General features: G+C 40.4%; 1 protein-coding gene across 1 annotated transcript in view; it reads left to right on the forward strand.

The window, feature by feature from the left end:
• The window catches only part of EFCAB6 (EF-hand calcium binding domain 6), a 239,415-nt gene that overhangs the window by 71,721 nt on the left and 141,024 nt on the right, over positions 1 to 26,670 (forward strand). Inside the window, exon 9 of the mRNA XM_058568187.1 lies at positions 4,276 to 4,424. Within this exon, the coding sequence (XP_058424170.1) occupies positions 4,276 to 4,424 (149 nt within the window). The remainder of the gene's footprint in view (positions 1 to 4,275; positions 4,425 to 26,670) is intronic.

Raw genomic sequence — 26,670 nt, forward strand, 5'->3', positions numbered from 1 at the left:
TACATTACAAGAAGCAATTCTAAAAAGTACAAAGAAGAAAGTAATAAATTATTCAAAATCCACCACCCAGAAATAATCACAGGCGACATTTGGTGAACATAATTCTAGGCCTGTCTTTACTCATATATAGAAGGACGGCTGCATTGATAGGGGGTGGGTGGATACATAGATAGAAATAATTTTATAAGAAGAGAATCATGCTCCTTTTTATAAATCAGACATATTTAATTTAAATGTCTTTGAATTTACTAGAAGTAAAGGAAATGTCATCTTCACCCTCATAATTAACCCTCTTTTGGGGCTGCCTATGTGCCAGGCAGTGTTGTAAGTGACCTCCTATTCTCCATGAGTTAGGCACTGTTACTATCCCAGTTCAAGTTGAGGAAACTGAGGCACGAAGAGGTTTAATGACTTGCCCAGGGCTACCCTGCCTGTGAGTTTTGGAGCCAAGTTTAAAGCCCAAGTCCTTGCCCACAATACTGTCCTCAAGTGAAGCCTAAGACATTTCTGAACTTTGGATAAATATTTCCTTACCACAAGAGACACTGGGTCCCAAAAGGGACTTTGAGACAAGAAAAGAGATTAAGAAAGCCATTAAGAGTTGGAGAAATGATGGTGTTTTTGAAGGGCGTCTCAACTACAGACAGTGTAGGCTGGCTCTCTGCTGTGAAACTCGTGATGGCGCTTCCCGTGTTGCTCCCCACCTCCCAGTTTTTACTGTTTATGTTTTGCTCTTAGTTGGAGTTATACTGTTTGCATTCCGTGCTATTACCATAATTCCCCCAGTTGTTTGCCTTTGTTTTGTATTTACGTGGATTTAATGCCCATTACTGTACTCAATGCTTACCGTGCTTTATCCCTTTCAGAGTTTTGTATTTTGATTTATTCTTTGGTTGACTGGATTTCATTGTCAAGTACTTTCCTTAAGGAAGGCTCATGGGTGCTTTATTCCCTTCGTTTTTCCATATTTGAGACTGTCTGCCTTCTTTACTAGAACAGCTTGGCTGGGTATAATTCTTCTGTCATACTTTCTTTTCCTCAAAATGTTGTGAGTATTTTTCCGTTGGGTGTTTTTGAGAAGAAGCCTGAGGTCAAGCGATTTTTTTTCCCCTTGCAAGTGATTTTTTTTTTAACCTGGATGCCTAAGGTATTTTTTCTTGATTTTTGAAATTAAAAAGCAAAACTAAACTGTCTTGGCGTGGGGCATTGTGTCCCAGTTCCCTGGATACAGCGTGTTCCTGCAACGTAGGGAGGCAGTGCTTTCATTTCGGGAAAATTCCCCTGTGTCACATCACTAACTCCTCTCCCTGCCTCCATCCCTCCCTCCGTCCCTCCCGTCTTCTTTCCGTCTTTCCTTCTTTCAGTAGTATTCCCACTTGCCCCTATGTTGAGTCATCTTGGTCTATCCTGGATGGCCATCATCTTCTCTCACATTGCTTTCATCCTTTGGCCTTTTTGCTCTGCCTTCACTGAGATTCTATCAAGCCATTCCTTTACTATCAATTTTAATTTCAGCCTTGTCTCTTTTTCTGCTGTTTCTAATTTATTAATTCCTGTTATGATGTTATGTTTGTTTTCTATTTTTCTTAGCTTTGAAATATGCCTTCTCATCTCTTTCGTTGTTTTATCATCTTGTCTTCAAGTTTTTCTTTTAATGAATTCATATTCTTATTTAATTCCTTTTTATGGCATGAAACCTTTGCAGGTGAGGTGTTTATATTTTTTTGTATTATGTTTCGTTACAGATGGGGTTCTCTGTCTTTTGCCTGTCCTTCCTTCCTTCCGTCCTTCCTTCCTTCCTCCTTCCGTCCTTCCTTCCTTCCTCCCTCCCTCCTTCCCTCCCTCCTTCCTCCCCTTCCTTTTCCTCCCTCCCTCCCTCCTTCCTTCCTCCCTCCCTCTCTTCCTTCTTCCCTCCCTCCCTCCCTCCCTCCCTCTCTTCCTTCCTCCCTCCCTATGTTTGTATAGTTGCAAAACCATTGATTTTCATCCTGTTTGTGCTTAGGCTGAGATGCACCGATATTATGGATCTGGCTGTATTGTCATTTTCACCGCTGTACTTTTCCATGATCTCAATATCCATAAATTATACATTCTCCCATACATTTAGATTGCTTCCTGTTTTGTGCTGATCCAAATGATGCCACTCTAACTGGTTGCATACATATCTTCTGGTGCACATGTGCAAAGGTTTCTCTGAGTGGAATTACCTGCTAGGGGTGGGAACGTGCTCCTCAGCTCTGCTGGCAGTATCAAATTGTTTTTCAAAATATCAGTTTACACTCCCACCAGAAGCATATGAGAATTCCTGTTGTTCTGCCTACTCACCAACACTTGATATTGTTAGACTTTTAAATTTTTACTAGTCTGATGCAGATGAAATGGCATCTCAACTATGATTCTAATTTTCATTTCCCTTCTTACATTTTGTAACCTTTCTTTAGAACATTTTTGGTAAAAATATATCCATTTTAAACAAATATTTATTGAGTGCCTACAGCATGCCAGGTTGTGCTTCATTCTCGGTAATTATTAGTGAACAAAACAGACACAGTCTCTGTCCTCATGGAGACCCCATGACCTTACAGCAGGGAGAGAGAAGTTAAACAAATAAACACATTCACAAATACAGTTTCTTAAGTGGTAAGACAGAAAAGGACAGGATGTTATGGGAGAGAAGAATAAGAGGGACCTTGCTTAGACTGGTGATCAGGGAAACATAAAAATTAAATGTATAAACATGGAAAATGGCTGTACCTTTCACCAGTCCATCAATCATAAGATGGCGTGCCATACATCATTCAAAAGTGTGATGTAGACATATATGAGTTCTTATGGGAAAAAACTTCCTGACATATTGTTAAGTGAAAATTTGTCAAATCTGAAAGTACAGTGTGATCCCATTTTTGCAAAACTATAATGTATGTTTATATGATCATGATGGGAGTTTTGGGAACACTATAGAAAAAACCGGATAGTGAGACTGCCAGGTATCTTTATGTCCTTTTTTATACTTTGCTGAATTGCTTGCATTTTTTCTTTTGTTTCATTAACAATGAAAATTCCTAAAAGGTAATACATGTCACAAAGATACTATTTCTATTTCACTCCCTACTCTTTTTCTAAAAGCTCTTGAATATATCGGAGACACTCTCCTGAAAAAGACCTTGTTGGAGACCAAATGTCATTAAGATATTAGAAGTGGATTTCATTATCCAGGAAATACACTGAGGCCGTCTTCCACGTCTGGCTCTGGCTTCTCTCCGCGCGAGTCTTCCCCCAGCTCACTCACCTCATTGAAAGAGAGATGGGCAAATTTGGGGTTAATTTTATGCAACTTTCTAAGAAACTTATTTTTAAAGATTCTCTAAATATTTTTAAAGATTTTCCCCTTAGATTTCCAATATTCCTGTCACCTGAAGGAAATTTTAATGAATCTGCTTCTTATTCCCTTTGTGGACAGAGACTCTTGAACATATATTTCCATGTTCCAGCAGCTTTTTAAAAAAGTCACCTTTTACACCAAGTTGGTGATTATTTTATCTTTTTTCCCAGTTAGCAGGAGAAACTGAATTCAGACAAAGTGGAGAGGGTCAGAAATATTGAGAATATTGCTATGACTCAATAATAAACAGCAGGAAAACCTTTGGAAATGAAACCAATCTTCATAGTATTTTTATGAGTCATATAAAAATCAGTGGTTAACCTACTTTACTGGATTTTAGAAGTCCCATAATCAGAACTCATCCACCCTATGTTCTTGTAATTCCTCATTTAAAAAAAAGAATAATTAAAGAAATGTCCAATGTGTACTGTTTATGCAATCCTTATATTAATAATTTTCCTTACTGTAAAAGCTACTTCTATTTTTAATAAGATGTTGCCAGCTTTGTTGTCTGATTGACCTGACTTAATCAGGAGAGGCATCGCATGGGCTCACAGTAGTGTGGCTTGAAAGTATATTAAGAAAGATATATCAAACTGGCAGATCCACTGAGTATTTTTAGCTCTGAAATTTGAGGTAGAACTATTTATTCTATGTACTGTTTTTCCCTGAGAAACTTGTCTGCCTTGTCAATTGAGTAGCTGTGACTGGGGATACTGTTTTGTAGTGAGCTCATCAATTAAACATTTGAAGTTCAGTATATGCCATAGTAACCTTTTTGATCAGTTTTTGGAGAGGAAAATGTGACGAGGTTTCGGTAAAAATAAAATGGTTGAATAGCTCCGTGAAGTCAATTTCTATGAATGCAACCCTCTACTTTTAATTCATTGCAGCTTTCCAAGTCCTATGAAAAGGTGGAAAAGGCCCTGAGTGCAGGGGACCCCTCCAGAGGTGGATACGTGTCTTTGAATTACCTGAAGGTGGTCCTCGATACCTTTGTGTACCAATTACCCAGAAGAATTTTTATCCAGTTAATGAAAAGGTAAGCGTCCCCTTGTTTCCCTGACAATTTTTTTTTTCCAAACATCAATCATAAGAATAAGGAACAGCTTCATTTATTTTTTATTAATGTTTTAGGCTTCTTTTTTTTTATTGAAAATTCAAACACATGCAAAAATAGAGAGAATAATATAATGAACCCACTAATGTAGCCACTACCCAGCCTCACCATTCAGCTCATGGTCCATCACTTCATTCCTATTCCTGTCCATTTTCCCTCAACCCCAGATGTTTTGGAAACAAATACCAGACATCATATTTCATCGCAAAGATCTCACTGTGTCTCTCTAAAAGATAAGAACTCTTTTTAAAAGCATGGTGACAATACTATTTTCACACCTAGTAGAATTATCAATAATATTAATACATATCCAATCAGTGTTCAAATTTAACTGATTGTCTCACATGTTCTTTTACAATTTATTTGAGTCAGAATCCAAATAAGGTATGTACATTGCAGTTGATTATTTGCCACAATTCTTTTTTAATCTGTAGGGTCTCTCTCTATTTGTTAAATTTTTCTCTTGTGATATGTTTGTAGAAGTCTGGATTGTTCATTATGGGGAGTTTCTTACAATCTCAATCTGACTGATTGCAACCCACAGTGACATTTGATGTGTTCTCCTATCTTCCTCCCCCAGCCCCCTGCCCCTAAATTGATAGCTGTACAGACCCATGTTCAATTTTTTTGGCAAGAATACTTCATAGGTGGTGGCAAGCATACATATATGGACTGGTTGTCTTTCTTTTCATGCTGTTAGCAGCTGTTGTTGATCATACCTGTATCCATTAATTCACTAGGGATTGTAACATTGTGACGTTCCGTGTCTGTCATTTCTTCTTTATTGGTTGGAGTACTTCTGCAATGAAAACTTCCCCTCTCCAACTCTTTGGTAACAATGAGACACAGTTAGTATAGAAAAGGCAGGCTATCCTTGATTCTATCCCTTCACTTACTACTTTTAAAAATAATGAATTGGTTCCCTGGCATTCTCCAAAAGTGAACGAGTGATTTTTCTTAAAAAAATATGATGATGAACTCATGGATGTAAACGTATTTGGTGTGTTTCAATTCATTGCAATTATTATTCTCACTGATACTCAATTTGTTCCATCTTGGCCAGTGGGAGCCTTTTCGTCTTGGCTCCTGAGTCCTGTTGGAGTGACCCTAATAGTCTCTGATAGCTCTCTTGCTTTCTGGTGTGACACAATGCTCCAGGCTCTTCTGCTACCTCTCTTGCCCCTGACCTAGAATCAGCCGTGTCTCCAAGGATCCCTGTTTCCTTCCAGTTGGAAATGGTATATAGAGACCAAACTCTGGGTAAGGAATACTGTCTCTAATTTACCTGTTTTTCTGACCAGGAAACTCAGAGAACCTTTTCTCAAGCGAAGTCGAGTTGAGGCTGGGGGAAAGATTGTCCTGTGAAACTCTGGACAACTGGTGGACACCTCGGGGTTACCTAGAAGGGAGAGGCCTGAGAGATGGGGAAGGAAAGCATAGTGTTAAGGTAGACCACTGGATCCATTTTCCATCGCACTCTTCTCTCCTTCTCAGCACTCTCTATGCCCAGAGAGAAACACCGTGTACTACCACCATGGCTTCTAGAGTGAAAAGCAAAATTTGGCCCTAGGTGTAATATTTCCATGGCTCAGAAAACAGCTCTATCATCTGGCCTATACATGGTGAAGGTTTTTAGAAATTACTTTCTTGGATAGCTAAAAGTTACATAATCATTTCTTTTTATTTCATTTTCAAAATTATACAAATGCTAATGAAAATCAAAACCAAAAAGTCACCATCCACCTTACATAACAAATTTACGGTTTTCATTTTTCCACATTCTCTTCCACTTCGTACCCCCACACAAATATAATTTTTACGTTTGTAATCGAAGTGCATCTACGGTTTTATATTGTGCTTTTTAAATAGGAATGCATATTATAGACATTCTTCATTTTGGCTTCATAGTCTTCAAAATTATAATTTTAATGGATGCATATCTAGTGCTTTTCTCTGCCAGACATTGTGGGAAGTGCTAAGAATGCAGAAATAAATGAAAATGGTCCCAAGCCAGAGTGGCTTACCAGCGTGATGATGGCTATGAAGACTACGATGGGTGCATAGAGTGAGCGAATTAGGAGGCTAAGGGTGGTCAGGGTTGTGCTGTTGTTATAAGCTGTTCTGGCCAGGGACCCAGGGATTTCTGAGTCATGCCCTTTGTCGCATTTGCCCAGAATTCACAGTGGAACAGGGCACAAGAGACAGCAGCGAGATGAACGCCCAAGTGCTAAGATTATAAATTATAAATTAAGTATGTCTCCCAGGGCACATCCTGTAAGTGAAGATTTGTCATATCTCCCTGGTCAATGTTCCCCTTATAATTATAGTTACCCTTTTATCTCTCTGACTTTTATGGTCTATCTTATCTGCTAGTAAAATACCCATAATAGTTTTCTTTTGATTAGTATTTGTCAGGTATATCTTTTCCCAACCTTTTACTTTCCCCCCTTTTGTTGTCATGTTTAGATTTGTTTCTTATAAAATGGCATATATCTGTATTTTAAAATTTCAAAAATGAACATCTTTTCCTTTTTAACGGTCAAGTTGAGTCTGTTTCCATTTAGCATGACGGGCGTGTGTGGATTTCTGCTCCTGCCACTGTATTTTGTACTCTCTCTGATCTCCTTGGCTCTTTCTTTTCTTTTTCTTTTTTCCTTCTCCATCATGTTTGGTTCTGTCTGAGTTTTCCTTATCCCTCTTTCCTTCCACTGCCTTGAGAGTTAAATATTCTATTTCTGTTCTTATAGAGGTTACCCTTAAATTTTGAACATGTGATCTAAACTTATTAATCCATGTCCCTACTGTCCTGAATAAAGCAGGCACCTTCAACTTATGTGTTACCATTGGCTAGGGCTTTGATCTGGCCTTGTTTGACGGCACTTGAGTTAGTCATTATTACTATTAATTTTTTAAAAACAGCCCATGCTTGCGTGAGTTTTCCCGTGTTTACCAGGTTGTTGGCTCATCCCTGCTTCTTAAGTCTCACTCCTTCCTTCTGAACTCGACTTCCTCAAGCACATCCTGTGAGTGAAAGTTCAGCCTTTGTTTTCACAAATGTCCGTTTCCCCTCACACTTTAATGAAGATTTCCCAGGGAATAGGGTTCTCGTTTGAGAGTTATTTTCTCTGAGCCCCTTGAGGATATTCTTCGTGGTCTCCCGGCTTCTACTGTTGCCGTTGAGAGTCTGCTGTCTAATGGCCCGTACTTCATAGGTGCTTTTTTTCCTTTTCTGGTTTCCTTTGAGATTTTCTCTCTATTTGTGCTACTTTACAGTTTCCCTACAATGTGTCTTGGTAAAGATGTCAGTTTATTTAACCTTCCCAGACTCATAGTGTGTCACTCTGAGGAGCAGTGTCTTCCACGGATTTTAGAGTAGTCTCAGCTCTTATTCTTTGACTGTTGTCTCCACCCCATTCTTACTGGTCTTTTCTTCTGGAACTCCTTTAGACCTTCTCCTTCCGTTTTCCGTGTCTCCTAGACTCTCCTTTATGTTTCCCATGTCTGTTTCTCTCTGGGCTGCATTCTGACTATTTTCCTAGGATCTGTTTTGGCTCATTAACTCCCTTCAGCTGTGCCAAATCTACTGCCAGTCTTGCGCAATCCCAGGTCTCCTAACCCCAGTGGACATCAACCCTAGCCTCTTAGAGCCTGCAGTAAACCCCAGGGCTACTGTTAGCACACCCTGCGCTGTCCAATCTGGTACACCCTGGATGCTGTGGTAATAACGCACATTCTTACTGCTCCACAGGTGGTTCCCTCCTTGCTTCTGGCACCTGTGGATCTCTCTTTCTTGTTTCAACTTCAGCTGTATGTTTAAAATAATTTTATTGATATATTTATTATAGTAGTTGTTGACATATTTGATGTATTTCTATGTGGTTAGACCAGGAGGTTGGGGGGAGTTTCTGGCATCGTTATGATGCCAGAAACCTTACTCTAGTGTATTCCTGCTGGCTGGGAGGTTAGAAAAGTCTCCCAAGAGTAAACAGAACCAGGTTAAACCTTTGAGAGGTAAGTAGGAGTTTCCTACCTGGATAGCTGGAGAAGGACATTCCATCCAGAGAAAGCGAACAGCATTTTCAAAGGGGCTGGTCTGACATGGTCATGATCAATTGTTAGGGCTCTTTAATTTTATATTCCAGAATGTTTTAACCATTTCACCATCAGTTGAGTCTTTAGGTTCTTAAAGTTTTACGTATGTTTATTTGTTCATTTGTTCAATTAGTCAGTCAACAAGCCATTCTTGGGCCCTTACTGTGTACCAGGCACTGTGCTAGACACTAGGGACTCATTGGAGAATAAGAAAGACATGATCCCTGTCCTCAAAGAGCTTTACCTGCTGAGGGGAGACTGACAATTAATGAACATATCAGTAATGAAATAAAATATGCAATGTGATGGGTGCTGTGAAGAGAATCAGCAAGGACTGTAGTGGAGAATGACAGGGAGGAACTCAGGCTATTCAGGAGTGGTCTGAAAAGCCCTCTCTGAGACAGTGAGGTTTAAACAGAGACCTGAGAGGTCCGGGGAGCAGCCATGGGAAGAGCTTCTCAGGCGGGGGCCACGGCCCCAAGGGCTGCCCCGCGTGGGATGTTCTGGGGCAGAAACCAGTGTGCCTGGAGCCGAGTTGGCAAGAGGGCAGGAGGGGTGAGAGGTGAGGAGGAGAGGCAGATACAGGCCTGGGGAGGGACTGGGGTTGTGGTGAGTGTGGGGGATGCAGGCAGGCTTTGATGGGGGAATGACATCGTCTGTGCGGTCAGAGATGGATCTTCAGGCGCACTGCTTTTTCCTTTGGCGGGCACTTTCTCAGAATGTGTTTCTAAAAGTCAGACTCAAGGCCAGAGTGTGAATGATTTCACCAGTTTTTATAAGGATTGCCAAATTGTTCTCTCAAAGGATAATAGCGATTGACACTGCCATCAACGTTGTGTATGTTCTAGTTTCATATTCTTTTCAGCATGAATATTAACATTGTCTTAAAATATCGATAACTTAAGAGGTATAAAAGGTGCCTCATTATTGTTTTAATTTATATTTCTTGGAGGGATATTGAGGGCGGACATTTCCACGATGCTGTGCACTGATTATGTCTCCCCTGACGTGAACCCTCTTCATGTCCTAATTGGTTCACGGCCCCACTGATGGTTTTTTAAGTCAATGTTATCACTTTTTTGTTACTAATTTTTTAGAATTAGATAATTATTAACAGATAACCCTGTTCTGTCATAGACACTGCAGCTATTTTTCCTGCTTGCTGTTTCCCTTTTATTCACATACCTCATTGTTTCAGAGTTTACATTTTAATATAATCAAATGCATTAATCTTCTTTTGGAATGTCTTCTGTTACTTAAAAATCTATAAATTCATCATTCTTACCCAGGCTTGATGAAAACTCTTTTCTACTCTGCTTGTTTGTCTTATTCTTTGAAAACAAAACACTTGAATCCATCCTGACATAAGGTGGGTATCCAAATTAAAATATTTCTTTTCCGGGGCCGGCCCCGTGGCTTAGCGGTTAAGCGCATGTGCGCTGCTAGTGGTGGCCCGGGTTCAGATCCGCTTGTCTGGCCATGCTGGGGTGGTGTCCCACATACAGCAACTAGAATGATGTGCAGCTATGACATACAACTATCTACTGGGGCCTAGGGCAGAAAAAGGGAAAAAAAAAGGAGGAGGATAGGCAATAGATGTTAGCTCAGAGCTGGTCTTCCTCAGTAGAAAGAGGAGGATTGGCGTGGATGTTAGCTCAGGGCTGATCTTCTTCACAAAAAAAAACAACAAATTTTTTTCCAAATAAATAATCTATTTTGCCTCCACCACTTATTAAATAATCCTTCCTTTTTCCATTGTTTTTAATGTCTGCTTTGTCATATATTAAATGTTACCCATGATTTGCTCTAATGTGTGCTTCTACTCTATTCCATCAATCTAGACTTCCCTTGTACATAGACGTTTCTATACAGAGTTCTGTCTCCAATTGCCCATCCAATTGCGCTTTTATTTTCTGCCTCATACACATTTAGAGAGAATCTTGGGTTCCCCAGACTGTCACAGTTATTTGTTTCTCACCTATTTCCTGAACTCAGATGGTGATTGTTAAGGACTTAACCACTAGTATGTCACCTCCCAAGAAGACAGAACCTGCTGGATTCTACCGTGAAAGCATTGGCCTACGGAAAATGCATGAGAGGTGGGACTAGTGTCCTGCAGCAAGTGGCACTGGGGGTGGCCCAGGCCCCAGGTAGTGCTGAAGTTCCTCCTATTTGCTCTCCTCTCAAGCCCCCAAGAAGGTGGTACAGTTGGGAGACCTGGTATTGCTAGACGTGGACACCCTTAACTCCCCTTGACTCTCACACTCACAGCATCACAAGAAACCGTAATTCAGCTTCTGAGTTTAGGGTTAGTATTTTTGTTAACTTACCAGGATGAGTCCGTGAAGGCACTGGGCAAATTCTGTATGGCTTTTGTATTTAACAAATGATTTAAGAGTTCACTAGAAAGCCTGTACGTGAATGTTTGTAGCAGCTCTCTTCATAATTGCCCCAAACTGGAAGCAGCCTGCATGTACTTCAGGAAGTGTTTAGATAAGCACACTGGTACATCCGTACAGTGGGATGCTTCTCAGCAATAGAAGGGATGTGCTATTGATGCATACACATGGACGCATCTCAGAGATGTTCTGCTGAGTGAAAGAAACCAGTCTCAAAGGTTGGTGCTGTAGGAATTTCTTTATACGCCATTCTGGAAAAGGCAAAACAGTAGGAATGAAGAAGAGATCAGTGGTTGTCAGGACAAAGGGCGGGGAGAGCGTGACTTCAGAGGGCAGCACGAGGCAGGCTGTGGGGTGACAGAGCTGTTCTGTATCCTGAATGTGTTGGGCACACAAATCTCTACATGTGTTAAAACTCACAAAAATGTACACCAGAAGGAAAAGTCCATTTTACTGCATTTTAATTTAAGAAATAAAATTTAAAAATACACGCTTTTTTTTAAGGCAAACAATGCAGGAAAGAATAAAGAAGGAAGTAAAATAAAATCTAAACTCTCACGCTTAACGAAATGACTTGAGAAATCATTTTTACTATCCAATTTAATAAGGATAGTACAGAAAAAAATAGGCATCTTTTTGAGTTTGTTATTTTTTTAAATACTCAAGATCTAGGGCCTAAATTAAAAACCCTAACAGCTTGGTAATGAGGCATAAAATCTTGATCCAAATAATATTTTAGAGACTTTAAAATCTACTTTCTCTCTGTGTTTTTTAATGTAATGGTAGACTTTAATTGAACAGCTAACTTGACCTTTATTACTAACATGCTGTGCTTTTCAATGTTGCCTAGCCTTTTATATAAAACAGATCTATTAAAAATAAAACCTGTGTTTAAATATGAAGAATGAGGTTTGAGGGAGAGTTGAGAGGATGGAATAAATGCTAGGACTTGCATATTCACCAGAGACTGCAGTTCATCCATCCATCACGTGAGCAGGTCTTCATCAGAAACATCTCCTTGTGAGAATTTTCCCATTCACGCTGGTGACATTAGTATCCTGGCAGAAGCTATGCAAACAGAAGAAATAAGCGATTTAGCCCAAATTATATGAAGTGTAGAAGCAGTACCCTGGGATATGTTTTCAGTTATTGCCCAACCCTTTTAAACCCACGCGTCTAGGATCTCTTCTATTTATATGACATTCTGGAAAAGGCAGAATAATAGGGTTCAGTGGTTGGCAGGGCTGGGGGCGGGGGAGGGTGTGAGTCCAGTGGGGGTCACAAGGTGGGGAGGTGGTGAGGGAGCTGTTCCGTACCCTGTTGTGGTCTTCTTAACCTGGACCTACTTGGTCAGGGTCCAGACAGAAAGCAGATGGCACGTGGGTTTATCGAAGGATCTTTTACCCAAGTGGGGGCAGGAGTAAGTGAAGTCAGGCCTGAAATCTCTGCTAGGTTTGAAGGGGCACCAGAGGGAGCAGTTACTGAACGGAGCAAGGAGGATAGCAGAGGGAGAGGGTCGCCCACGGCAGACAAGGTCTGCGGTGGAATGCTGCCCTTGGCAGGCTGGCTACTTAGCCCGGCAGTAGCCAGTTCAGCTTTAGTGTCGAGAAGTTCCTATTTTCAAACAAAGCACAGCCTCCGCTCCTGCTTCCACAGCCACTTGGTATGGAAGCCCGTGAACAAGCACTGAGTTCCTGGGGAAGAGGGCTGACTGGCATCCCGGGTTCCCTTTCCTCCTGATTACCCTCCATGGATGCTATCTAGTGGGCACTTGCCTGGGACATAAATACCTTTACAAGCTGTGCTTCTTTTCTGTGGTGAGACAGCAATCTACACTGTAGCCTGGGCCTTGTCAACTGCCTTTTTGTTGCTCTGTGCCCCACTCAAAACTGGCAACCTTGTGGGTTATCCAAAACTGGATCAGAATAGCAGGACAAAATTGTCTCCCAAACCCAGAGACACCCTTCAAGGATGTGCCTCTTTCTTTGTGATGGGTGGCACAAGGCCTGACAACTTGTCTTTCACTTTAGGGGGACTATTCCAACATGCCTCAGACCTCTGAATCCCTAGAAAATACCAGAAAGGCAGACCCCTAACGTTCTGTGGAGCTTATCTCCTCCACTCTGACACATGTATCTTTCTGAGGCCTCTGGGATACTCGTTACTGCCTTCTTACTAGATCTGGTTAGCATGATAATGTCGTCAGTATAGTGGCCATCTCGTCAGTATAGTGGCCAGTGTGATGGCTATAGCACAGCATAACCACGCACAGTTACTTGTCAGTATCTGCAAGACCCTCTGGGCAAGGCTTGATCAGAGCTCCCTCACATTGTCTCATGGCAGAAAGCAGGTGAGTTGACATAACTTTGGGACAAGATTGTGGAGGTATACGATCTCCCTGCCATGTAAAGGGAAACTTTGCTGATAGGAATTGAAAAATTAGCATTTTCTGGGCCGGCCCCGTGGCTTAGCGGTTAAGTGCACGTGCTCCGCTGCTGGCGGCCCGGGTTTGGATCCCGGGCACGCACTGACGCACGGCTTCTCCAGCCATGCTGAGGCTGCGTCCCACATACAGCGACTAGAAGGATGTGCAGCTGTGACATACAGCTATCTACTGAGGCTTTGGGGGAAAAAATAAATAAAATAAAAAAAAAAAGAAAGAAAAATTAACATTTTCTAGTCATACCAGATGCCAGGGACTATGTTGATTTGCATGTGTGATTGGCATCATCATTGATTAACTTTGCAATAATACACAGTCATTTTCTAAAACCCAAGTAGCTTTTGCATCAGCAGACAGGAGATTTGAATGGGACTATGGTAGAAGTCAACCCTCTTCCATCCCCATCTTTTTATTCTATGATGGTGGCGCAGTCTCTGCATTTACCCCAGGGAAGTGGTATTATTTTTTGTTTTCTCTCTTGTGAAGGGTTAGGTCTTCCATTGGTTGTTCTGCCATCATAGCCCTTACTCCACGGACCAATGTGAGGATTTGGCAATGACTAGGAATATTTATTCCTATTATAGGGGGTTCTGAGCCTGGAGAAGTAACCACAGGATGAGTCTGTAATCTCACTGGACCCACTGTGAAATGGACTTGGGCTCCATCTGTCACCTTCAGAAGCCTCTGCTCTGACCAACAGACCATGCTGGCATGTTGGTTCTCCAGGGATTATCATAGTTCAAAGCCACTATCTAATAACTGAGAGTGGTCTAGGTGTTTTCGTTCCCTTAATGCATAGCCACCTTGGTAAATGGCTGAAGGATCTTTTGGGCAAGGTTTGAATGAAGATTCTTTGGACCTTGTGGGCAAGATTTGAAGGAAAATTCTCAGTATGTGCCTATGGCTACATTGCAGGGTTGTTCCTCAAAGGTATCTAGACTCCCCCTCAATTAAGGGGCTCTGGGTCGTGAATTGGTTTAGGTCTGTGACCTGGGCAAAAGGCTATGAATTTCCAGTTTGATGACTCAAGTCAGGCTGTTGCCAATCAGACCTAAAATTTTCTGTATATTCCCTGTGGTCAATTAACTAGTGCCAGAAATCCCTGTGGGTCAGAACACCCTGATTACGCTGTGACATTGTGATAAGTACTCCCAAGCTGTAGCCATAGGAGAAAGATTCCCAGCAAGAGTTTGGGCCTTTGTAGAGAAACAGTCACTGTCAGACTGTGGCCCCACAGAAGCAACCAGGGGAATAAATACCCCAAGTTGTCTTTCAGCTCCTTGTCAGGTTTCAATGCCTCTCATCCGTAAACCTAACTAGAAGCCATGGGCCAGGGAACTCAAATAATACAGTCTGCAGGGGTCAGCGTGGCACAGAGCGTGGTGGAGAAGGGACCTGGGCGCAGAGCGTGGTGGAGAAGGGACCTGGGCACAGAGCGTGGTGGAGAAGGGACCTGGGCGCAGAGCGTGGTGGAGAAGGGACCTGGGCGCAGAGCGTGGTGGAGAAGGGACCTGGGCGCAGAGCGTGGTGGAGAAGGGACCTGGGCGCAGAGCGTGGTGGAGAAGGGACCTGGGCGCAGAGCGTGGTGGAGAAGGGACCTGGGCGCAGAGCGTGGTGGAGAAGGGACCTGGGCGCAGAGCGTGGTGGAGAAGGGGCCTGGGCGCAGAGCGTGGTGGAGAAGGGGCCTGGGCGCAGAGCGTGGTGGAGAAGGGGCCTGGGCGCAGAGCGTGGTGGAGAAGGGGCCTGGGCACAGAGCGTGGTGGAGAAGGGTGGGGTGGAGAGGGGAGCTGGAGGGGCAGGCAGAAGACCCAGCATGGGTGGTTTCTTCAACTTTATCCCTGTGGTTGAGAGTAAAGAGGGCAAGCCAGGTCACAGGACGGAAACAGCCGCAGGGCGGACTGCAAGACGTGAGGCATCTCTGGGTGGTGCTTTAAGACTCTGGCGGTTAGGAACCAGGATGCTTCTCAAATATTCTGAAATATATATGAAATCTGCAAAAAAACCCTGCTCATGTGGTCTTATTTTCACTTGTTATTCATTATTTCCTACCCAATAATTATATTCTTAGTACAATTTAATTGAGAATAGATATTTCTCTAGAATATTTTCAAGTGCAGTTGGAATGCTAAAAACAGGTTCCAATATTAAATACATTTGGAAAATGTCAAGTAGGTTTCGTTTCTGTAGGACATTCATAGCTATTAATATGTTAACCGAACATTGGGACTGTCCACGAAGGGGATAGGCGGTATTTCCCAAACTTATTTTGTCTGCAGGACAGTGCTGCCCTAGATGGTCATAGTGGCAATGTGTCGGGCTCGCGTCTGTGCTCCCATGCCACCCGTCCACTCCTTTCTCTTAGACCCACGGCTCTGAATTCCGGTGTCACAGCACAGTGCATTGGGATGATATGTTGTGAAAAGTGGTTTATTATTTACCAATAATAAAGTTAAAATATGCAAGCGATTTTGTTTTCTGGTAAAGTGCAGTGGTTATCCCGGAAGGACCACCGCCTGCAGTTACGTGCACGCCCCTATCTTTTAAGAGAAGGGAAAGGGGCAGGTTAGCATTAGAACGTACCTAGAACCTTGGCAGTGGGTGTGCGTGCGCACGACTCACGCTAAGCTGGTGAAATGAACAAATTGTTGCAGGAATGGAGAGTGAGTACTCCTGTCTGACAAGAAGGGAGGTGGGGGGAGCACTCACGCAGAGAAAGCAGCTTGGAGAGGGCAGTAGCAGTGCGGATGGAGACTCGACAAGCCCCACGTCGTCATTTCCTGTAATATCCGCACAAAACAGTTCAGGCCTCTATCTCATGTACTTTGGTCAGTCCACACCTTTCCTCTCTCCCCCAGAATTTATTTGCTTTGTGAGGGATTTTTATTTTCTTGGTTAGTCCACACTGTGGCCTTTTTCCCTTCTGTGAGCTGTGAATCTTAACCCTGTGGCTGCCCATCTCTGCGGCTCCTGGTGGGACCCCGGTAATCTGCCTTCAGGGGACCCTTAGAAATGCAGTGTTAGTGGGTTTGGAGAAGAGGATGCTAGAATCATTGAATGAGCTTTTTCTTACCAACACACGTTGTTACATCAGAAACAAACCAATTACAAATCGTGATGCGTGCTATGAATGAGCTAGGCAGGGGGGACAGAGAATATAGCAGGGGCAAAGCCACCCCAGATGGCACAATCAGGGAAGACTTCTTGGAGAGATGGCATTTAAGATGAGCTCTGCGCCCAGGCATCAGAGACGAGGAGAGGAAGGCTGCTGTATCGGGCAAATCTATAGTGTACCAGTCACGTTGTATTCGTTGTGGGAGGAAGAGTACCCGAGGCCAACAGCACCATGCAGGGGCATTCATGGAAGAGGGAACGTGGTATATTTGAAAACAGGAGGAGAATGGATTAGGGGACAGAAATCAGGAGTTTAATACTGGACATGTTAAGTTCAAGATGCCTGTTAGAAATCCAAGTATTGATGTCGAGTAGGTTGTTGGAAGCTCAGAGAAGTCCAGGCTAGAAATATAAAATGGGCATCGACAGCACACAGATCAGCATAGATGGTACCTTAAGCCAGAAGAAGGGAGGAGGTTGCCAGCAGAGTGCATGTGGATAGAGAAGAGATGTGAGGTGGGGGTTATTAGCATTCAGAGATTGGACAGAGGAAGAAGAGTCAGCCAATAAGATCGTTAATTTCTTACCCTTGTTACATCCTCCTTTTGTCTCTTATCATTGCCATCCCCACCTGTCGCAGGTCTGCCCATCCTTCCAGGTCAGACGACTCACCTCCTGGCTGAGCCTTCTCGGTCCATATTTCTTGGTTCCTATGGCTCATGTGATTAGTCTCTTGGCCCGTTTCTCTTTGCTGCCTCCTCTGACAGTACCTGTTTGTTGAATGGATTTGAGATTCTTTTGAACAGTGTGACAGATTCATGTGTTTCCTTTCCCTTCCCCGTAGATGGAGTCACATGCTGCTGTAAATCCCTACTTGGATTTGTGGGAGGGGAGAGATGGATTGGGAATGATATTGGCCTCCCAACATCAGAATCTGGAGGGATAGCTGCCCGAGACAATAAAAGGAACCCCTGGGGCATTTTTAAGAGTAAAAAAATCATCTGTATCTGTCTTTGTGACTTTTGTTAATAATGGTTACTCATGTGATTTCTAGCAAAATTATGTACTGATTCTGTTTTTGAAAATTATATTTATTCATGTTGATTATAAAAGCCATACAGGCTCAAACTGGAAAATAGGGGAAACCATAAAGGAAAAAATAAATTACCCATAATTGTAATAGCCAGAGATAGCCACTATTAATATTTTGGTATATTTTCTTCCAGAATTTTTGTGTGTGTGCATGGACACACACTCCATGCATACTTAACAGAGTTGATACCATGTGAGATATAAATTATGTTCTGTTTTCTCACAGAATATTATATCAGGAGCATTTTTCATATCACTAAAAAACCTTTGAAATTAATTTTTAGTGGCTGCATAATGTTTTGTTAACCCTTGAGTCCAAGGGCTTGAACATGTCTAAGGTTTACGTTACATATTGCTAAAATGCACTTCAGAAAGTATTAATTTATTCTTACGAGGGAGGTTCACAAGAGTGCTTTTTGCCAGCATTTAACATCGCCATTTTTAAACCCTTGCTGATTTGATGGGTGAAAGCATAGTTCCCCGTTGCTGTTTTGATTTGCATGTCCTGAATTGCTATTGAGATTGCACGTTTCTCGTGTTTGAAAGTTATATGTACTTCCACTGTGAACAATTGTTTGTTCAGGTCTTTTGACCATTTTCTATGTTTTAAAAATTTTTTTTACCCCAGTACAAGTTTCATAAAATAAAATTCATTCTTAAGTGTATAGTGTAATGCGTTTTGACAATTATATGATTTATGTAACCATTATCATAGTCAATGTAGAGAACACTTCCATTGCCCCCAAATTCTACTCTTGCCCTTTGTAACCAATCCCTCCCCTGACCCTCAGCCCCAGCAACCATTGATCTGCTCTCTGTCACTGTCACTATAGCTTTACCATTTCTAGAAATTCTCGTAAATGGAATCATACAGTATGTAGTCTTTTGTGTTTGACTACTTTCTTCACTTACATGTTTCTAAGATTCATCCATGTCGTTGCATATCTCAGCATCCCAATAATTGTTATTGCTGAGTAGTATTCCATAGTATTGATATACCACAATTTGTTCATCCGCTCATCAGCTGACAGACATTTGTGTTGTTTTCAGTTGGGGTCATTATGAAGATACTGCTATGAACATTCACATACAGGTCTTTGTGTAGACATATGTTTTCATTTTTCTTGAGTAAATACCTAGCAGCAAAATTACTGGATTGTATGATGAGTGTAGGTTTAAATTTATAAGACACTGTCAAACTACTTTCCAAAGTGGCCGTACCATTTTGCAACTCCACCAGCCATATTCCAGATGCTCCACATCCTCACCCACACTTGGTTTTGCCAGTCGTCCTAATTTTAGCCATTCTAGTGGTGTGTAGAGTTAACTCACTCTGTTTTTAATTTGCATTTTCCTGATGGCTACTGATGTTGAGGCTCTTTTCATGTGGTTATTGGTCATTCATATATCTTATTTTGTTAAGTATCTTTACAAATTTTTTGTCTGTTTTTATTGGATTGTTTGTTTTCCTATTATTGATTTGCAACAGTTCTTTATATATTTAGGATATGAGCTTTTTGTCAGATACATATTTTTCAAATATTTTCTCTCAGTGTGGCTTGATTTTCATTTTATTAACTGTCTTTTGAAGTACAAAAGTTCTTTACTTTGATGAAGTCCATTTTATCCATTTAAAATTTTTTTAAGGGTAATTTGGGGAGGACCCATTTTCAGAAATCTTTGCCTAACCCAATATCACAAGGATTTTATCCTATGTTTTCTTCTGGAAGTTTAATAATTTTAGCTCTTACATTTAGGTCTATTTCTAGTTAATTTTTGTGTATGGTGTGAGGTAAGTGTCAAGGTTCATTCTATTTCTGTACAGATATCCAATTGTTCCAGCACCATTTGTTGAAAAGGCTATCATTTCTCAGATGAATTATTTTGCACCTTTGTCGAAAATCAATTGACCATATGAGTGTGAGTATATTTCTGGACTCTCATCTCTTCCATTGATCTATAGGTCTGTTCTTACACCAACACCACACTGCCTTGATTACTGTAGCTAAATGGTTAAGTCTTGAAATTAGGGGACTTGTATAAGTCCTCTAAACTTGTTCTTCTCTTTCAAAATTGTTTTTGAACAATAGTCTAAGCTCTTTGCCTTTCTATACATTCATTTTAGAATCAGTTTGTAAATATATTTTTTTAAAAAAAAGCTTACTAGGATTTTGATTGTGAATACGTTGGGGAAAATTGCCACTTTAATAATATTCAGTTTTCCATTCCATGAGCATGGTATATCTTTTCATTTAGTTAGGTCTTTAATTTCCCCAGGCAAGGTTTTGTTATTTACAACAAGGTTTTGTTCAGATCTTGCACATAATATATTTATTCCTAAGTATTTTTATTTTTTGATGCTATTGTAAATGGAATTTAAAAGAATTTTCCAACTATTCATGGCTAATAATTACAAATACAATTGATTTTTTTTTAAATAAGTTTATTCTTAAATCTACATCAGGCTCCAAGACAATACTTCATTCTAACTATAGGTGGCAACAGGTGTTACGGCAGGGAGTCCAGATGTTTAGACGGGAAGGGAATTAAGGATCACCATTGCCTCAGGCACAAGGAACCGCTTACTTTTCCCCAGGTTTCTTAATTCCACCCATGGCCGGGGGCCCTCCCCCACCGCCTTCTCTTTTAGCTCCTCGAGTTTCTTCTGCTCCCCTTCCTGTTCCTGCTTGAATGCCTTGTCTTCCTTGTGCATCTCCTGCCCTGCCTCTTGGGCTGCTTCCGGGACTTTTTCTTGCCACCTTTGCGACCAGACGTGGCACCTGCCGCCCCCTTCCCACTCTGTGCCACCCGAAGCCCAATTGATTTTTTTTCTATCGACTTGGAACACTGTGACCTTACTAAATTCACTGATTAATTAGTTCTAGGATCTTTATTGTAGGTTCCCTAGTGTTTTCTAAATACACAGTCATGTTGCCTGCAAATAAAGGCAGGTTTACCACTGACTTTACAATCTGTATGCCTTTTCTTTCTTTTTTCTTTTTTGCCTTATTTTACTGGTTGATACATTAAGTACAATGTTGAGCAGAAATGGTGAGATGAGACATCCTTGCCCTGTTCGTGGTCTTAGGTGGAAAGTGTTCATCTTACATCATAGTGCGATGTTAGCCGTGGGTTTCCTGTAGATGCCCTTTATCAGGTTAAGGGCGTTCCTTTCTACTCCTGTTTTGCTGAATTTTTTTTTGTCATGTATGCTGAATTTTGTCAAATGCTTTTTCTGCATCTATTCTGATGATCATGTAGTTTTTCTTTATTATTCTATTAATTATTCCATTATTCTATTCTATTCTGAATTACATTGATTGATTTTCAAATGTTAAGCCAACCTTGCGTCCTGGGATTAAGCCCCACTTGGTCATGATATATTACCCTTTTTATGTATTGTTTGATTTTATTTGTTAAAATTTTTTTTTTTTTTTGCTGAGGAAGGTCAGCCCTGAGCTAACATCTCTGCCAGTCTTCCTCTACTTTATCTGTGGGTTGCTGCCACAGCGTGGCTGATGAGTGGTGTAGGTCTGCACCCAGGTGCTGAACCCACGAACCCGGCCCACCGAAGCAGAATGCACCAAACTTACCACTACGCCATGGGGCTGGCCCCATGCATCTTTATTTAATGAGTGATATTTGTCTAAAGTTGCCTTTTCTGATAAAATCTTTTTCTTGGTTTGGGATCAGAGTGACACCAGCCTTGAAGAGTGTGTTGGGAAATGTTTCCTTTCCCTCTACTTTCTGACTGGCGTTATTTATTTTCCTTAAATGTTTGTTAGAATTCACCTGAGAAGTCATTTAGGCTTGCAGTTTTCTTTTTGGGAATGCTTTAAATCACAAATTCAATTTTAAAAAATTAACATTAAAATTTAAAATTAAATTTTAAAAAATTAATAAAATTTTAAAAACTTAATGTGGAGTTTTTAAAATTCTATATTACTTTGAATAATAGAAACAATCCAAGTTTTCTGTTTCTTCTTGGGTCATTTTTGTAACTTATATTTTGCAACAAATTCCATTTCATCTTAGTTGTCAAATGTATTGACATGAAACTATTCATAACATTCTCTCATTATCCTTTTTATTTTTATTTTTTATTTTTATTTTTTTTTTTGTGAGGAAGATCAGCCCTGCACTAACATCTGCCAATCCTCCTCTTTTTGCTGAGGAAGACTGGCCCTGGGCTAACATCCATGCCCACCTTCCTCTACTTTATATGGGACACTGCCACAGCATGGCTTGACAAGCGGTGCGTTCGTGCATGCCCGGGATCTGAACAGGCGAACCCCGGGCCGCCACAGTGGAGCGCGCGCACTTAACCGCTTGCGCCACCAGGCCAGCCCCTCGTTATCCTTTTCAAAAGTAACGTTTTTATTTTAGAAGAGTTTTGCATTTGGAGAATTATTGTGAAGATGGTACAGAGAGTTTCGGGATACCTCACACCCAGTTCCCCTCTTATTAACATCTTACATTAGTATGGTGCATTTTTCACAATTAATAAACTAATAGTGATACGTTATTATTAACCGAAGTCCATACTTTGTTCATATTTCCTCAGTTTTCCCCTAATATCCTTTTTCTCTTCCAGGTGTCATCTAGCATACCCCATTACATTTAGGAGTCATGTGTCCTTGGGCTCCTATTGGTCTGACAATTTCTCAGACTTTCCTTGTTTTTTGATGACCTTACCAGTTTTGAGGATTGCTGGTCGGATATTTTATAGGATGTCCCTCAGTTGGGATTTGGCTGATGAGGCTGGGGTAATGTGTTGTTGGGAGGAAGACCACAGAGGTAAAGTACCATCATCATCACATCACATCAAAGGTGCCTAATATCAACACGACTTGTCACTGTTGAGGTCGACCTTGAGGTCGACCTTGAGGCAGTGTCCTTTTTCTTTCAGCCTGTCTGTGTCTTTAAATTAAATGTGTCTCTTATGACAGCGTAGATTTGGGTTCTACCTTTTAAAAATCTATCCTGATAATCTCTACCTTTTAAAAAATTTTTTTCTTTTAATTTTTTTATTTTATTGAGGTCATATTGGTATATGACATTGTATAATTTCACGTCACATTATTATATATCAGTTTCTGTATAGACTGCATTGTGCTCACCACCAAGAGTCTAGTTTTTACCCATCACTGTACATATGTGCCACTTTACCCCTTTCGACACCCCACCCCCATCCCCTTCCTCTCTAGTAACTACCAATCTGTTCTCTTTATCTATGTGTTTATTTACCTTCCACATATGCATGAAATCATATGGTTTTTGTCTTTTTCTGTCTGACTTATTTCGCTTCATATAATCCCCTCATGGTCCATCCATGTTGTTGCAAATGAGACAATTTTGTCTTTTTTTATGGCTGAGTAGTATTCCATTGTACATATATACCATATCTTCTTTAACCATTCGTCAGTTGTTGGGCACTTGCGTTGCTTCCATGTCTTGGCTATTGTGAAGAATGCTGCAAGGAACATAGGGGTGCGTAGATGTCTTTGTGTTGTTGATTTCATGTTCTTTGGATACATCCCCAGTAGTGGGATAGCTGGGTTGTATGGTATTTCTATATTTAATTTTTTGAGAAATCTCCATACTGTTTTCCATAGTGGCTGCACCAGTTTGCATTCTCACCAGCAATGTATGAGTGTTCCCTCTTCTCCACATCCTCTCCAACACTTATTATTTCTCATCTTGGTAATTATAGCCATTCTGACGCATGTGAGGTGATATTTCATTGAAGTTTTGATTTGCATTTCCCTAATAATTAGTGACGTTGAACATCTTTTCATGTGCCTGTTGGCCATCTGTATAACTTCTTTGGAAAAGTGTGCGTTCATGTCCTCTGCCCATTTTTTGATCAGGTTTGTTTTTTGTTGTTGACTTATATGAGTGTTTATATATATTGGAAATTAACCCCTTGTCTGATATATGATTTGCAAATATTTTCTCTCATTTGGTATGTTGTCTTTTTGTTTTGTTCATGGTTTCCTTTGCCTTGCAGAAGCTCTTTAGTCTGATGTACTCCCATTTGTTTGTTTTTTCTTTGTTTCTCTTGCCAGAGTAGACATGGTATTCAAAAAGATGCTGCTAAGACTGCTGTCAAAGAGTGTACTGCCTATATTTTCTTCTAGGGGTTTTATGGTTTCAGGTCTTACATTCAAGTCTTTAACCCATTTTGAGTTAATTGTTGTGTCTGGTGTAAGATAATGGTCTACTTTCACTCTTTTGCATGTGGCTGTCCAGTTTCCCCAACACCATTTATTGAAGAGACTTTCCTTTCTCCATTGTATGTTCTTGGCTCCTTTGTTGAAGATTAGCTGTCCATAGATGTGTAGTTTTGTTTCTGGGCTTTCAAATCTGTTCTGTTGATCTGTGTGTCTGTTTTTGTGCCGGTACCATGCTGTTTTGATTACTATATTTTGAAGTCAGGGATTGTGATGCCTCCAGCTTTGTTCTTTTTTCTCAGGATTGCTTTGGCGATTCGGGATCTTTTGTTGTTCCATGTAAATTTTAGGATTCTTTGTTCTATTTCCATGAGAATGTCATTGGGATTCTGATTGGGATTGCATTGAATCTATAGATTTCTTTAGGTGATATGGACATTTTAACTATGTTTATTCTTCCAATCCATGAGCATGGAATATCTTTCCATTTATTTATGTCTTCTTCAATTTTTTTCAATAATCTCTTGTAGTTTTCAGTGTACAGGTCTTTTACTTTCTTGGTTAAATTTATTCCTAGATATTTTATTCTTTTTGTTGTGATTGTAAATGGGATTGTATTCTTGAGTTCTTTTTCTGCTAGTTTGTTATTAGTGTATAAAAATGCAACTGATTTTTGTAAGTTGATTTTGTACCCTACAACTTTGCCGTATTTGTTGATTATTTCTAATAGCATTTTGGTGGATTCTTTAGGGTTTTCTATATATAGAATCATGTCATCTGCAAACAGTGCGAGTTTCACTTCTTCCTTTCCAATTTGGATACCTTTTATTTCTTATTCTTGCCTAATTGCTCTGGCTGAAACCTCCAGTACTGTGTTGAATAGGAGTGGCAAGAGTGGGCACCCTTGTCTCTTTCCTGTTCTCAGAGGGATGGCTTTTCATTTTTTACTGTTAAGTATGATGTTGGCTGTGGATTCATCAATTATGGCCTTTATTATGTTGAGGTACTTTCCTTCTATACCCATTTTGTTGAGAGTTTTTATCATAAATGGATGTTGGATCTTATCAAATGCTTTCTCTGCATCTATTGAGATGATCATGTGGTTTTTATTCCTCATTTTGTTAATGTGGTGTATCACATTGATTGATTTGCAGGTGTTGTGAACCATCCCTGTGTCCCTGGTATAAATCCCACTTGATCATGGTGTATGATCCTTTTAATGTATTGCTGTATTCGATTTGCCAACGTTTTGTTGAGCATTTTGGTATCTCTGTTCATCAGCAATATCAGCCTGTAATTTTCCTTCTTTGTGTTGTACTTGCCTGGCTTTGGGATCAGGATAATGGGGCCTCAGAGAATGAGTTAGGAAGCATTCTGTCTTCTTCAATTTTTTTGGAATAGTTTGAGAAAGATAGGTATTAAATCTTCTTTGAATGTTTGGTAGAATTTTCCAGAGAATCCATCTGGTCCTGGACTTTAGTTTTTTGGGAGGTTCTTGATTGCTGTTTCAATCTCTTTACTTGTGATTGGTCTATTCAGATTCTCTATTTCTTCTTGATTCAGTTTTGGGAGGTCGTATGAGTCTAAGAATTTATCCATTTCTTCTAGGTTGTCCAATTTGTTGGCATGTAGTTTTTCATAGTATTCTCTTATCCATTGTATTTCTGTGGTGTCCATTATACTTTCTCCTCTTTAATTTTTAATTTTATTTATTTGAGCCTTCTCTCTTTTTTTCTTAGTCTGGCTAAGGGTTTATCAATTTTGTTTATCTTCTCAAAGAACCAGCTCTTGATTTCATTGATCCTTTCTATTTTTTTATTCTCTATTTCATTTATTTCTGCTTTGATTTTTATTATTTCCCTCCTTCTGCTGACTTTGGGCTTTGCCTGTTCTTCTTTTTCTAGTTCTGTTAGGTGTAGTTTAAGATGACTTATTTGAGATTTTTCTTCTTTGTTGAGGTGGGCCTATATTGCTACAAATTTCCCTCTTAGCACCACTTTTGCTGCCTCCCATAAGTGTTAGTATGTTGTGTTTTCATTTTCATTTGTCTCCAGGTATTTTTTAACTTCTCCTTTGATTTCTTCATTGATCCAATGGTTGTTCAGTAGCATGTTGTTTAGTCTCCACATATTTGTGATTTTCCCAGCTTTTTTCTGGTAATTGATTTCTAGTTTCTTAGCATTGTAGTCAGAAAAGATGCTTGATATGATTTTAATCTTCTTAAATTTATTGAGGCTTGCCTTGTTTCTCAACATATGGTCTATCTTTGAGAATGTTCCATGTGCACTTGAGAAGAATGTGTATTCTACTATTTTCGGGTGGAATGTTCTATGTATATCATTAGGTCCATCTGTCTAGTATTTCATTTAAGGCCACTGTTTCCTGTTGACTTTCTGTCTGGATGATCTATTCATTGATGTAAGTGGGGGTGTTGAGATCCCCTACTATTATTGTGTTGCTGTCAATTTCTCCCTTTAGGTCTGTTAATAGTTGCTTTATATACTTTGGTGCTCCTGTGCTAGGTGCATATATATTCATAAGTATTATGGCCTCTTGGTGGAATGTCCCTTTTACCATTATATACTGTCCCTCTTTGTCTCTCATTGTCTTTTTTATCTTGAAGTCTGCTTTTTCTGATATAAGTATGGCAAAAGCTGCTTTCTTTTGCTTGTCATTTGCTTGGAGTATCATCTTCAATCCCTTCACTCTGAGCCTGTGTTTGTCTTTAGAGATGAGATGTGTTTCCTGGAGGCAGCATATTTTTGGTTCTTGTTTTTTAATCTATTCAGCCTCTCTGTGTCTTTTGATTGGAGAATTCAATCTATTTACCTTTAGAGTGATTATTGATATATGAGGGG

Source organism: Diceros bicornis, chromosome 25, assembly GCF_020826845.1.
Source record: "Diceros bicornis minor isolate mBicDic1 chromosome 25, mDicBic1.mat.cur, whole genome shotgun sequence".
NCBI classification, from domain to species: Eukaryota; Metazoa; Chordata; class Mammalia; order Perissodactyla; family Rhinocerotidae; genus Diceros; species Diceros bicornis.